Raw genomic sequence first — 14,658 nt, forward strand, 5'->3', positions numbered from 1 at the left:
GTAGCAAGAAATAAATGTGTGTAGTCCTATCTACCATGAAAGATAAATTTGTAGTTGGATCTGTGGGGTGTAAGAAGGTGTTAGGTTGAGAAGTTTTTTTGAACATCTTGATATTGTTCAAAAGTGCTCTGATTGATACTTATTGTAATAACCAGGTGATTGCACATACCAAGAACCTCAAATTTCATTGTAAAACCAAACAAAACGATGTTGGATGTGCATTCCTGGATATACCTACTAAGGAGGAACGAATGCTGATTAAAGTTGGTATTTCTATTAAGAATATGCCTCTTTTGCATAACGATGACTCGACAAATGAATTTGGGCATGCTGTTACAAAGGGAAATAGGCCTTAGTTTCTCAATTTTGTGATCACCTAAAATCTTAAGGATTAGCATAATATGAGTACAATTAACTTTCTTCACAATACGACCCAGTATTAAAGACATCTTGAATAGCCTGGATGACACCCCATCTCACTACCTCCCAAAAGACTTAGTAAAACTGATTGGTGACACCATCAGGTCCAGAGCCGAGCCACCATTCGATTTAAGCGTTGCATGTCTGATCTCCACCTCAATAATGGGTGTCATGAGCAGCTCATTTTCCTTCTCAAAGACCATAGGTCCAGCTCCAATACTATCAAAGAGGACTCCAAGCGTTAGATCATCACTAAGCAGGGAGGCAAAATAGGTATAACAAGTTTGAAGGACACTATTCGAATTTGTGAATCGTTAACCATCTATAATGATCCCATTGGTATGATGCTTCTTGTGATGATTACCGAAAACCACATAAAAAAACTTGGTACTCATATCAACATAGGCCATCCTTCTGTTCTATGATTTATGGAACCAGAATTGCTCTTCCTCTCATAGTATCTGCTTCAATTCCTCCTTTAACTTGGTCTCAAGCTAGGCAGCCTCTAAGCAGCCTCTAGAACTGCCAGTTGAATCAAGCCCAACAGCTTACGTATATTTTTAATGCAATAGGGAAGGTTTTTAGTATCAGACTTCCTCTAACATGTGGCTTCCCAACAAATGCTTTCAATTTGTCTAATAATTTTGATCATGGAGCACTCTCTAACCCTGGTTCTCCACTTACTAGTGACAAACTCCTTAATCTTAACTTTAGAGAACCAGTGATTTTCAAGTCTGAACATCGGTTTACCTACTAAAGCATGATTATCTATACAGAAATTAAAAAGGATTAGACAATGATCAGAGCTTGTGTGAAGAGGAACTTCAAGGGAGAACCTACATCCTGTCACACCTAACCAGTCTAGATAGGGAACATAAATCTAATTGTCACATGACATCCTCCATACCCAACTGATTATTGGTCCATGTAAAGCGAGTGTTATGGCCATTGACTTCAAAGAGCTCATTACTAGAGATAAAGTATAAGAAATCTTGACAAGCAGCATTTGCAGGTGGCCAGCAAGTGACAGATAGCATTGAAATCTCCAATGCATATTCTTGGACCAATAGTGGGGCGGAGAGCAAGGCTAAGGCCTTCAAAACTGAATTCCAAATTATAGGAAATAAATATATCCCAAATAAAGAAAAGTGAAAGTTCTACTGCAAGTCCATGAGTTCCAACTGCACCCAACTAAGATTCAGGGAACAACCGATCAGTGCAAAATCAACAGCCTTCTATAAGGCTATTATGTGCGCCCAAACCCCCGGAACCTCAATGTCTGAGACAAGATTATAGTCTCTCACTTTCAACCTGAATTTCCTCATGTTATCAATGGAAAGCATGGTATCTATAAGGACAGTAATGTCCACATGATAAACTTGAAGCATAGAGAGCAAATCCCGTTCTGATGTACCACTAGTGAGGTCTCTAGCATTCCAAGCAGGCACTCTCGTAAGGAAACAATGTAGTCCTCCCCGCTTCATGAGGCTGCAAACCGTATTCAACCATGGGATTCAATCAACGGGTTAGACTTGTCCTTGATAGTTCATTTGTGTCCTCCACCCACCTGAAGACAAGAGCTTTTGCACTCTTTTTGTGACTTCCCATAATTATTATTTTTATTTGACTTATGCTTGAATGACTTATTGGATTTTGTGCTTGAGGTGGTCTTCTTCGAGGCATCTGACTGTGCCTCCAAGGTAAAGTTATTTTTTCCATGCAAACTAGTTCGCCTTGGCCACTTTGCTTTCTTGTCGACAATGTTAGACTGCTCATAGCACTGTAAATCTAGTGACGCACCATGTCCCAAAGAAGCTTCAGCGAGTTGGAACTTGGAAGCCAGGAGGATGGGGAAACCAAATCAGGCTTTGGAAGAGTCCTCCCCTTCCATGTTAAGGGTCTTCTCATCACCCACTCTCATATTACATAGAAGGCCACTTTCATCACAATGGTCCTCTCTTCACCCATCTACTCTTTATCTGCATATTCCAAAATGGGCATCTCACCACACAAAAGGTCTAGGACACCCATCGGACAAATCACCTTCTTCTGTCTGAAGAGCAAAAAACTTACTGTTTTGTTCATTTGGCTCACAAGGCTTAGGCTTCTTCTTCTAGGGGTTGCGCTTGGAAGTCTTCACCATTTCCCATTCGTCCATCACATCTTTCTCTACTAGCTCTATTGTTGGAGCATCAATGCATGAGGCTATGAAATGACTTGTAGAACCACACAATCGGCAAAAACAAACTTTGGTTTCATATTTAATGGCTTGGGAATGAGATTTATCGTCTTCAATGACCATTTTCAGTTCATTCATGGGATGAAATCCAAGAGGAACTTCAAGCAAGGGACAAGCAAAACCTAGTCTAGACATATCCCTGGTGCTCACATCCATTCCTGCAAATTGAGCACCCATGCAATGGCAAAGTCATGGAAAACCTCCACACACCAGAACTTTGTCGGGAATTTTGGTAGATGGACCCAAATCATGATCGTGTGAGATGCTTCTATTTTGTAAGATATCTCTGGTTTCCACCTAATGGCGACCAGAACCCTGCGCCCCTTTCCCGAGCTAAGAACATTAAGAAGGTCCTCCTGTAAGCACAGACAAACAAATTATCTCTTCCAACAGATTAAAAATTAACATTAGACAAATCCAACCACAAGCCGTTGGGGGTACTGAAGATGCATCCATAATCTAAACACCCTTTCCTCAGCAACACCCACTATAGAGCAGCAATAACAGTGAAATTGGAATGGCTTTGTTGCCTGTATTTTGCCTTTGTGATGAACAAACACGAGCTGTCATCAACTTCTTCCATCTCAAATCGTAATGAAGCAGGTTCCCTTCGGTCACTCGAGTCTCCAACTATGGATGCCCAGGAGGTGGTCTTCCCTTTCTCTTGTTGGATGACCCCTTGCTTTCCAGTGGGAGTACCCTGCACACTTTCCATGGTGGAAGAAGATTTCATAGTTTTGCCAGCATCATTGGTCAGCATTAGCGGCTCACTGAAAAAGGGTTGTTCACCCACCACCATCCACGCGCCGGAATCCATGGCGCCCCCTCCCTTTGTGATGGTAACTTGAAAGGCTATTCTCAAAGTAATGTACCACCGTAAGATCCGTAAACATGAAGCCATTGTGGGCACTGTTGGAAAGCAAGAATTAACATGATAAATAAGTTTAAATTGAACCTACAGAACAACTTGTTTGGAGGTGTTTGGAGGTCTATAAGCATAAGGAAATTTACCATTCACCCTAAGTGATATATTTGCAAGAGCTTGATGATTTCATAAATATTGATGTAAATCATCATACATTTATGGAAACTATTAAAAACCAATCATCTATGTAATGGATAAAAGGCGTGGAACTTTTAAGGTTAAAGATTAAAAACAAAAATATTGTCATTTGCCTAAATGGACAAAATTTACATGGTGTCAATAGTTTTTTGAAAAAAGAAAAAACTAACAGCAAACATTGAAAGATATGAGGCAAACTAAGATGTTAAGGATCTACCCACTATGATGAGACGTACTCATCTACTCCAACTAAAGATGTGATGAGGACACCTTTTGCCCTTGTAGGCTTGTAGCTCGTTATGACTTAGTGTGCTACATCAAATGGAAGTGATAATCGGATCTCTAACACACTCGTAGGCTTGTACTTAAAACATAAACAAGTTTATTACTAATAATCAATGTTGTTATATTGGTATTAAGCTCTTGTTAATGATACTTTAGTATGACGCCCCATGAAACTCTCTCTCTCTCTCTCTCTCTCTCTCTCTCTCTTATGGTCACGTTTGAAGAAGTTGATGAACAAATTTCAAAGGTGTATGACATTACCCAAACATCATAGTGTTTAGGCCTATATAGATCTGGGCGTAGGACCCGGCTGAGGACATGGAAATGACCTTGGTCCAAGATTTACTGGTCCTGGCCTGTCCTGGCCCAGCAACTTATTGAGCCGTTTCGGGCTCGGCCATGGACTCGAGGACCCAGCAAATGTTTTTATTATGTATAAAAAGACTGTAAGGGTTATCGTCATGTTTACAAACTTGTACTCTTTTGTAAGGACTAGCTAGGCAAACAATAATCGGGCCCATCTCAACCAGGTATATATGTTGGTCATGTATATATTGAATTGACATTCATCAGCCTTAATTTTTTTTTTAAATTTTTAATAACTAAATCAGTATAGAATCAAACCCATTTGAGCCATTGGGGACAGCATCGACTCATGTACTATTTTGTCAAGGCTGCCATCGTATACATGATAATGACAGCGCTGGCTTGAACATATATATAAATGAGGACCCACTTGCAGTACCATTTTCTTACCGACTTTATGCATCAATCCCCTACTAAGAGAAGACATAGAGACATGCTTCTTTTGGGTCCACCACACATGGAATATAATTTTCTCTTCAAAAAAATGCACAATAAGAAATTTTGAGTATGACTAAACAATCTCCTGCATGTCATTGTATGTTGACCCCAAAAATTGGCAGGCAGTTTTAGGAATGTGGATGGGAACATCTTGTACCTATCTCAGGTTTAAGTGGGAGCCCACGTCCCTTTGTGAGGTAAAGGAAGCTCCATAGGATCTGAACTCTTTTATGTGTCTGCTCTTTTCTTTTCCAATGAGAAGGGCAAGCCTTGACGACCATGTACTACAAGGACAACTTATGGGAACTCAAACAAGAGAAAATGGTAGGGTTGGAACTTGATTTAAGACCTTCAACTTGGCATCTTTCACGTTCCATCTAATTTCTCAACAGTAATTCATTAAAGGATCTCATCCCAAGTTTGGTAGGTAGTCGATGGCCTAGTCTCAAAGCCCCATTAGCTGAACTTTCTAAGCAGCCTAGAACAAGCAATGCTATAAATTCTGAAAACGGTGCAACTTGAGAAAATGATATTTTGCCTTGAAGGTAAGAGACGACGACGAAGAAGAAGAAGAACTTCGGAGGGTATTTTTCTTGTGCAACACTTGGCATTTAATAACAGAAAAAGACAGGAAGTTTGGTGCGGTTCAGAGAGACTATATATGCTAGTTGTGCGGAAAATGTGTGGCTTTTGTCAGGAATAGAATCATGAATAAGCAGTTACATAGCATTTACTGAAGATTGACTGAAAAGTATGCCCCACTAGACAGTTATGAATACTGATAAGTTCGTCCATCCATCGATGTTGGTGTACCTGTTAAACTCCCTTCAGTCGTTACATAAACAGGCAACCGCAGGAATCTTGGTTCTGCAAAGTGGATGTAAATGGTTGATCGTGCCAACGTTAGGTGGTAGGTTCTGCAAAGTGGATGTAAATGGTTGATCGTACCTTCTTACTAGATAAGTTCTTGTTACATAGGCGATCATCGCCACAGGACAATTACATTTTGATGGGTTGTGTCATGCAACAGATGAACATGTAAACTCGATAAATTCACATACGACCAGATTAATATTGTTTACAACCCCCACGGTCTGTGCAGAAACAATTCACTTTCCAGATTGAACAGACAAAGGAGCAGCGGAATGGTTTCAAATTCATGTAGGCCCAGTCACATTGGAAAGCTGTCACACGCGGGTGTGAAAAGCACGGCATAGTTCAGAAAAGCTCGTCCTCATACTGATTATGGCTCCGCCAGCTAAGCTATGGCCCGACTCAACTTTCACGTCTGCAATCATTGATGGCTGGCACAAGGCAAGTGGAAGAAACGGAAAGCAGAAATGAACTCATAGGGCTTCATCAAGCCATGGCTGACGCCACAGGGTAGACGAATTCACAACACTAAGACAAACCAAAGGGAACATACTGCAGACATAGATCTGACGCGCAGTCTGCCGCAACAGAATGTCCAACGAGACTTTTCATGTCTACAGTCACAAAGAACCACAAACCAGCATCTTTATAACTTCCAATTCAACCAATAAGACACAACAACAGAGGAGAAACAAATTCAAATGGAGCAACTTTTGACAGATGAGGAAGGAAATGAAAAATATATCACAACTCAACCAATTTCGATTTTTTTTCCCTTTCTTTTCATGCTTGTCTCTCTATGTTAAGGCTACCAGTGGCTTCCATTGCTCACTGTATGCGCTCAATGAACATCACTAAGCTTTTGAGATGCTTCCACCTTGGGTGGGCCTGAAAAGCGCCTCCCAGAGACTGAGGATGTGGTACTATGGACTTTGTCGGCAATTGGGAAAGACAGTCGTTTCTTTGCCATAGTGAAAGGAGTCCTTTCTACTGTCTCCTGTTTATCCCCCAGTGGACTGCTGAGTCTAACTTTGGCTCTAGCAGATTTAGTTGGTTGCATGTAACTGGGAACAGAAGGAGAGCTGGCAAGGCTTTCATCATCCCCGTTGGAGGAACCTCCAATACTATGACGCCTGCTTCGCTCGGATTGCATGCTGAACATGCTCCTTGACTCTTCTTCTAGGCCGCATCCAGACCTAGGACTTGTTAACCTTGTCTTTCCAGTTACAGGTGCAGGCTTTGACTGTGGTGTGGAAGGTCCGCTGCTAGGTCGAGCTGGCTTCACAGCCACAGGTGATGGCCTCTCACTGGAGGTCTCACGGCGAGCATAAGACTTGGTGATTTCTCCAGCACTACGAGTAGCTGTTCTTATAGACGTTGAATCTGAATGATCCCTTTCTGTTACACTGCGGTTCTCCCATGGTCTTTCAGCCATCCAGCGCTCTAGCCAGCTCCATCCCCAATGTGGGTTATTTGGGTCAAGAAACATTGGAATGGAAGATTTTGATGAATTCCTCCATTGTTGCTGCAAGTATGCGTGCACATCAAAAAACTAGCTCTATTGCTCGGGAAGCATATAAAAAAATAAGAACCAATTGGTACCTGATGAGTAAAAGCATAAGCCAATGCCCTCTCCCTTCTAATAGCAGCCTCTTGTTTGGTGATTAACTTGGCCTCTGCCTGCTCCTTTGACTGTGGACTGTCGTCCCAATCTTCTCCCATCTGTTATACCATATATAAAACTAAGAACAAGCCTTAATGCTAATTCAGGCCACAGGCATACAAGCATTTTAGCAGAAGAATCACTATATATGGTGAACAAGATTGTTATTAGAACAGCAACATAATGATGGAAAACATCCTGAGTTTATTGCTTCCAGATCTGAAAATGCCAAGGTAGTAACTAGTAAGGTATCTCACAAACATAAAAGGGCGCAACAATGATTCAGCAAACACCACAGAACTGTCTTTACATGCATCTCTTGAAAAATAATTGCTAGTTGGAGAATGAAAACTGATACGGCCGCTAATATTCAACTAACCATTGCCTGAAAAAAGGAAAAAGAATAAGGGAGAAACTTTTAATCCTTTAAAGCGATAGTGCCTAGAGAGAGACTTGCTCAACAATCATATCCTTATTTGAAGATGAAAACAAATAAAAGCTCTGAAAATCAAGACTCTGCCTGGCAGCTTTCATTAGAACACAAACACCATTCCTATGTTTAAATGCCAAAATGTGATGCTGTCAAAAATTTGGTCCTGCTAAAACGTCTCATAAGGAAGGAAGCTGCCAAACATTTTCTGTGAATGCACTAAAACGTGCTGTTGGAATTGCTAAGTTGGTGCATGAAAACAGTATGTCAGCAACATTGCTGCTGTCAAAAAAACAAAAGGCAACAGAAGACGGTAATTCAAAGCAGCAGTTTTACGGAAACCACAATATGCTTCCAACTTAAGGTTCAAACTTGGAACTAAGATTGTACAGCTTCTTCATCAATTCAAAAAAGTTGTTAGGAAACGCAAATCCACTACTGCTCAGAAACAATCATGTTTGCATGTTCCCTGGAACAAAGAAACGACAAGCAATTCAAAATTATGATGCAAAATATTGTCGAAGTATTTACTAATGAACTATTCTCCACTTTCCACTGGCACCAATAAGGACATAGATGATTATGAATAAAGCAGCCCATCATGGTTTCTATAAGGAAACAGTAAAGAGCATGTAAAAAGCTTACAGATGCTTTCAAATTCTCAAGCTCTCTTTGTCTTTTTAGTAACAGTTGACGCTGGAGAGCTTGGTTCTCTTCTGACATCCTGAGTCTTCTGGAGCGTATCTGGGATTGAACCCTCGACAGTGTCTGCATACATCGAAGTGTGGCTGTGGCCTGACGCTTCACAGAATTTCCCTCGATTAATGCCTTTAACCTTACAAGTCCTCTCAAAGCGCGCAGAGCTCTCCTTGCCTGGAATTTTAATTTCCAGCAAAATGTTATAATCCCCTTATATAACGCAGTGGCAGAAGAAAAACCTTATAACATCAGTTAAGACTTTATAAATTAGGAACATGAGTCCCAACATATTCAAAATAGACTTAAACTTCAAAAAAGAGAAGCTTAGGAAAAAAAAATCAACACTTTCTTCGAAAGACAACTAAGGGCTGCACAAAATGCTGCATATCTCAAAGAATTTATTTCATTTCTCCTGAATAAGAAATCTGCTTTGAGAAATCAAATGAAAATTGCACCACATTGTTGAAATTCTCAACAGCAACCCACAAAGTCCCAAATTATTTTATAAACTGCCATTCACAATCATGAAGCTTCAAAGACAACTTGCAGATACATAAATCTAATATAGACACACGTAAATTAAGCATACCCATCACAGATTTCCCAAAAACAGAAAACAGAACCATGGAATAAGCGGAGGAAGAAGGAACACAGACCAGGTATCCTCGGAAAGCTGTTTGTATCTTGATTGCTGCTGTATCTTCTCTGCATTTTCCAGAGAACCGCGGAACGGACGCCGTTGTTAGTCTCACGACCTCCGCAGCAGCCTGCGCAGCCGCAACCGCGGCCTCAGCTGCAATGGCTGTGGCAACGGCTACAGAATAAGCATGGCTGTTCTCTGCTTCGGAAAACTTCATCTCTTCAGTCGGTACTCTAGGCGTTTCAGCGATCTTCGTTTCTCCGAGGGATACTCTGACATCTTCTTCAAGCTTTGCTTCTTCGGTCGGTACCCTAACAGTTTCAGCAGCCTTCGGTTCTTCCCTCGCGATTGCGACGGTGCCATCAATCGTTTTTCTCTCGGTTGATATTGTGACAGTTTCAGGAACCTTTGTTTCTCCTGTAAGAGCTGTAATGGTTTCCGCGGACTTTGCTTCCTCGGTAGGGACTGCAGTGGTTTCGGTAAACTTGGCATCTCCGGTCACTGCTGTAACGGCTTCTTCTGGGGGTGGAGAAGAGTCGGAAGAAAGATTTGACGTTCGGCAGATCCATCTGTGCTTGGATTTGCCAGATTTCTAATACAAAAGAAGACCAAATTAAATGGTTATTTCTCTCATGAACGAGAGAGGGAGAGAGGAGAGATGGGTACCCCATGTTTCTTCTCCTTCGATTCGGGACTGAAAGCCTTCTTAACAGCAACGAACCAGCTGCCTTTCTTCCCCATCTTCTATCTCATCCCTTGATTATATCTTCAGGAACAAAAAGTTTATTAGAAATTCCCCTTTCCATGAGATAGTAAATAGATTGATGACTCAATTTCTCATAAACAACAGAAACTCCTCCTCCAAATGATAAAATGAGGAAAACGACGCAGACAAAATCAAGTTACACCTCAAAAACCCGAACAACACAAGTTCATTACCAGGAGAAAATCCTCTTCGCCTCAGCAGATCAAAAGAAGGTCTCCCCAGAAGAAGTATAAAGCTAAAAAAACGATGTTGCTATAGGCTCGGAGAATTTTGCCTCCAATGCAACAATCACAACAAAAAATCAACGACCCAAGAAAAACCCAGTTTCAAAAGCTTAAGCTTAGCTCAATATACAAGAGCAGAACACGAAGAGAATCACCAGCAGACCCACCTAAAGGACAAAAGCGCCACAAGGAAAAGGCTTGAGGACAATGAAAATTGAAGAGAAGCAAAAGGAGATCAAACAGAAACTTTGGGTACACTGCCCTCTCTCGGCCAACGCCAGAATTGAAAAGCAAAGCCAATGGAAATGATGAAGGACGGTTATTCCTGTACAAAAGGCTGTGCCTTTAACAGAAGCCCGACCAATAAGGAAAAAGGATCACGAAAGAAGGAGAAAGGCAGCGCATGTGAACCATTCGAAAACCAACAGCTAAAAAAACAAAGAAAACAAAAAAGCATCGTTAATTCCCATGCAGCATCCCAAAAGCCATAGAGAGGGGGTGGGGGAGGGAATGGATGGGGATGAAAGGGAGGTCGTACCTGATCCGTTTGAGGATCTCAATGAAGTTGCAGAGAGAGGAAAAGAGATGGTCGATCTGACTTCTGAGGCATACTCAGAAGGGTGAAGATAGAGAAAGGAAGAACCCCACAGAAGGAGAAAGAGAGAGGGGGTCGGAGGAGTTTTTCAACAAGATGCTCGACCTCTACTGCCTTATGATCATCATGATACGGCCCTGCGAGAGCGAACAGCTATTCGCAGGACCATCTTTATCTCTTGTGGGTCCTACTTGGCCATTGACAACAAAACTGTGCTGTCTTCTTCACCCTCCCCTGGCCCTGGCCCCTTCTCTCTCCTCTCTCCTCTCCCCTTCCCTGTCTCTCTTCCCTGTGGAGAATCATAGACAAAATGATAAATGCAAGATTTTCTTGTAATGTCCAGAACTGGGTTTACTAGTTACTTCCCAAAGAAAAATGGTATTTCTAGATTTTCTTGTAATATCCAGGTTTTGGCTTGGTTTAACTTAATTTAGCATTGCCGTAACAGTTCTAGCCTTCCGTTCTTTGAATTTGTCGTTCCGGTTCTGCTTTCAAGTTTTTCTCAAAATTTTATCCTCTAACCTTTCGTTGATCAAGAGAAAAACCGTCTTGAGGTTATGAACTGTTGAACTGAGTTGTCAAGTTTAACTAAAAACGACGATCTTACTGTTTGATTTGAAAACGATCCGGAGTATAAAATACAGAAGTTAAAAATAGTTATAAGCATGTTTTCTTGTAACTGATTATATAAATTCAACTACCACATGGTAAATAGTATAACTGGTTGGGCAGACGGATGCATAGAAAATACATTCGGATGTTATTCCTTAGATAGTAAAAAGGAAATATCGCAACACTTACGTTAAATGAAAGTACCTCAAAACTTAGAAACATGCAAAAATAAAGGTCCTTTAAGCTTCATTTGCGTCAAGGATTATTAACCTCCTACCCAAACGATAACAAATAAAGACAACGTTAGAGTATATTTTCAACATAGTAGTAGGATTCCATGAACTCTAAAAAGAAATGGTTTGGACAAAACTTTTTCAACCATCCAACTATATTTGTTCCGACTTTAAATTGCTTGTGCGGAAGAAAGAGTAAGTTTCTTGACGCATTCGAAAAGAAGAAAGAAGTGTTCTTCAGGGAAATTAAATCCACAACGATGAGTTTGGAGAATAACCGATAAGAGAATTGATTTTCCGAGAAAATGTAGATGAAGATTAACGCAAAAGACTGAGTTTGTTCATTAATTTCTTCTTCTTGGCACCAGTTTTCTTTTTTCCCATTCTTGGAAAAGATATGTCTAACTTTGATTAAAGTCCTTTTACTTTGGAAAAGATATGTCTAAGTTTTTCAATATTATCTTTTCAAGTTTAAGAGGTGATGTTTTTTTCCTGTGCTTGTTATTTTATTAAAGATGAACAAGGTTCTGTCTTGAATTAGTGGAAAAAGCAGGGGGTTGAGAACAATGTGATAAATGGTCCTTGATTGTGAAGCATACATGACATGACTGCATTTGGTTTGGATTTGTCATTTGTCGTCTTCCACAAGTCAAGACCAAGTGTAGTTAGGAAAGACTTACTGATGAGTATTATTGCATAAGTTGAAGCCAATTGTATCTGTTGAGGTTGGCGAAGTCCTTGTGGTGAATTGGATGACACCCTAAAACCAGGTAAGCAAAAACCAGGTTGTTTTATTGTGTTTGGGTGTCATCAAAACCTGATTCAAGAAAACCCAGTTTTAATAAACCTGTTTTGTAAAAGGGAGTGAATAATCTCATAAATATGCATAAAGTTTCAGAAGTGTCAGGGAAACAAAGAAATTTCAAAACTCATTAAAAACCTCATTTTCATAAAACCAAGTTTTTATAAGATCAGTTAGCGCTGCACAAAGAGCCGAACCAACTCAGGCTCGACTCAAACTCGGAGGAAAAAACTCGGCTCGTACTTCAATCGTTTATAAATGAGACAAGTTCGAGCTTACAAAGATACTCAAAATGATAAACGAGTCGAGTTCGAGTTTCAAGTTCGCAAATTAACACTCTATATAATATTGCCAAAACCGGTTCACCGAATCATTGGTTTTAACTTTTAGGGCAGAAGCAAATTTTCATAAGTTACATTAGTTAATTCTTATACAAATTAAACACTTACACGAGTTAAACGAGTTAGCACCAAATAAAGTTAACGCTTTAACTTTTAGGGCAAAAGCAAATTTTCACAAGTTACATGAGTTAACTCTTATACAAGTTAATGCTTACACGAGTTAAACGAGATAGCACCAAATAAAGTTAACGCTTTAACTTTTACGGCAAAAGCAAATTTTCACAAGTTACATGAGTTAACTCTTATACAAGTTAAACGCTTATACGAGCTAAACGAGTTAACACTAAATAAGTTAACGTCTAAACGGGTTAAATAGATTAAACGAGTCAAGTTCAGTCTCGATTTTGGGTAAACGAGTTAATGCGTACACGAGTTAACACTAAATAAATTAATGCCTAAACGAGTTAAATGGGTTAAACAAGTTGAGTTCAAGCTCGATTTTGTTTAGTCGACTTGAGTTCGAGCAGAGTTCAAGCTCTAGTTTTTTTAGTAGAGTCTAGCTCGAGCTAGCCAAACTTAGATTCGACTCTGCTCGTGAACAGCCAATACTTGCGTCCCCACCAAAACAAAAAATTGTGGCTCCACTACTGTGAGGAAGCCATCTAAACACCCATTGAGATGCTAAACTTTCTCCTTCGATAGGCAGCTATTACCAATATTTGCAGTTTGTAGCAGTGGCGGAGCCAGAAATTTTTGGCTATGGGGCACTAGTACATATAAAGCAAATATTGGCGTGGGCAACACAGGCGTGAAGCTGGGTTGAGACTCCATTTCACATGGAGCTTTCTTGGGCTGGCGTGGGCAGGCGCCCACACCTGCCCCACGCTGGCTCCGCCACTGGTTTGTAGCAAATAAACCAGAAATATGAGACCTTTTTTAACATTATGGCTAAAGAAACTACTCAATTTAAAGCACAATGTCATAACTAAGGAGCCATCATATAAACTGAAAGTAAAGGGGAGCTTCTTTATGTGTAGGGCGACTTAAATAATTTTAGGAGAAAAAAAGTAGAAATTTTGGTAGAAAAGTACCGCACAACATGTATAGCAAAAAAAGACAAAATCTTGAAGAAAACTTTTTGTTGGGTTAGCAGTTTGAGTGTGTGGTGGGGATGGCAAGTACATCTCAAAAGCTCTTCTCAATTATCAAACATTTGATATGTAATATCATCAGATGAAAGTGTACCTTATATATAATAATGGCCTATTGAATGATGAAGGTTTTCATTATCTAAGTATTAATGCACATCTTTCTTTTAAAGGTTCCTATCAACTGTTGAATATCCTCATAAATGAACTAAGTAAGTTTAGATAACGAAGTTCAAACTTGGATTTAAAGTTTTCCAACTTTCGACCATTCACATTCATTTCTTATCCTACGCATCGGTGAGCTTTTAAAAATAATAAAATAAATATTTTTCTTTGATAAATGAGAAAAATAATAATATCCATCGTTTTTCTTGATTGGGCAACAACCAGGGAGAATTGAAGGGGAAACATAGCATGTATATATATATATATATATATATATATATATATATATATATATATTATTTAGGGGCTTTTGACTTACTTTCTCTCTTATGAAAATACACCCAGGGCTGCTCCTTCTTTCTTGCAGTCAAAGCGTTATTCGAATGTAAGGCATGATAAAAGTAAGGGCAATATCGGTACATAGAGAAGTTTTGGTTCCCATGTTTTGCTCAAGTGATGCGTCTCACGCACACCGCTCGGGTACTCTTTCTGTAATTTCGTGCGTCGGCGTGGGGTATTTAAGTAATTCAAAGGGAAGTAAGTGGACCGACCTTTACCATGGTGGGGAACGTGAGATCACGTTCTTATCGAGCCTTTTAATTTCGGGCATGAAATGCATGCATTTTTTTAATCTTCCTTATTCAAATAGATATAAA

The 14,658-nt window shown here is 40.0% G+C and overlaps 1 protein-coding gene across 3 annotated transcripts; it reads right to left on the reverse strand.

Moving 5' to 3' along the window:
* Window positions 1–6,311: 6,311 nt before the first annotated feature.
* On the reverse strand, window positions 6,312–10,969 carry LOC116254613 (protein IQ-DOMAIN 3-like). 3 transcript variants are annotated; one of them, XM_031630111.2, is made up of 6 exons: window positions 10,645–10,969; window positions 9,783–9,882; window positions 9,133–9,708; window positions 8,423–8,650; window positions 7,287–7,406; window positions 6,312–7,209 (listed from the first exon to the last, which is right to left on the reverse strand). In XM_031630111.2, the coding sequence occupies exons 2-6, from the start codon at window positions 9,855–9,857 to the stop codon at window positions 6,526–6,528; spliced, it is 1,683 nt and encodes a 560-aa protein (XP_031485971.1). In that variant the 5' UTR covers window positions 9,858–9,882; window positions 10,645–10,969; the 3' UTR covers window positions 6,312–6,525. The 3 variants fall into 3 exon arrangements, with proteins under 3 accessions (XP_031485971.1, XP_049933953.1, XP_031485972.1); XM_050077996.1 differs by lacking the exon at window positions 10,645–10,969 and adding an exon at window positions 10,274–10,524; XM_031630112.2 differs by lacking the exon at window positions 10,645–10,969 and adding an exon at window positions 10,056–10,265.
* Between the last annotated feature and the right edge of the window lie 3,689 nt (window positions 10,970–14,658).

The sequence above is a fragment of the Nymphaea colorata genome, chromosome 5 (assembly GCF_008831285.2).
Source record: "Nymphaea colorata isolate Beijing-Zhang1983 chromosome 5, ASM883128v2, whole genome shotgun sequence".
In the NCBI taxonomy this organism is placed as follows: Eukaryota; Viridiplantae; Streptophyta; class Magnoliopsida; order Nymphaeales; family Nymphaeaceae; genus Nymphaea; species Nymphaea colorata.

What these genes read in the sequence shown, in the direction of transcription:
- LOC116254613 (XM_031630111.2), bottom strand. Translation starts at nt 9,857, where the DNA reads ATGGGGAAGAAAGGCAGCTGGTTCGTTGCTGTTAAGAAGGCTTTCAGT. An exon ending in TTGAGAATTTGAAAGCATCT is followed by an intron (nt 7,407 to 8,422) that starts GTAAGCTTTTTA and finishes ATGGTATAACAG; the next exon opens with ATGGGAGAAGATTGGGACGA. An exon ending in CTTATGCTTTTACTCATCAG is followed by an intron (nt 7,210 to 7,286) that starts GTACCAATTGGT and finishes GCATACTTGCAG; the next exon opens with CAACAATGGAGGAATTCATC.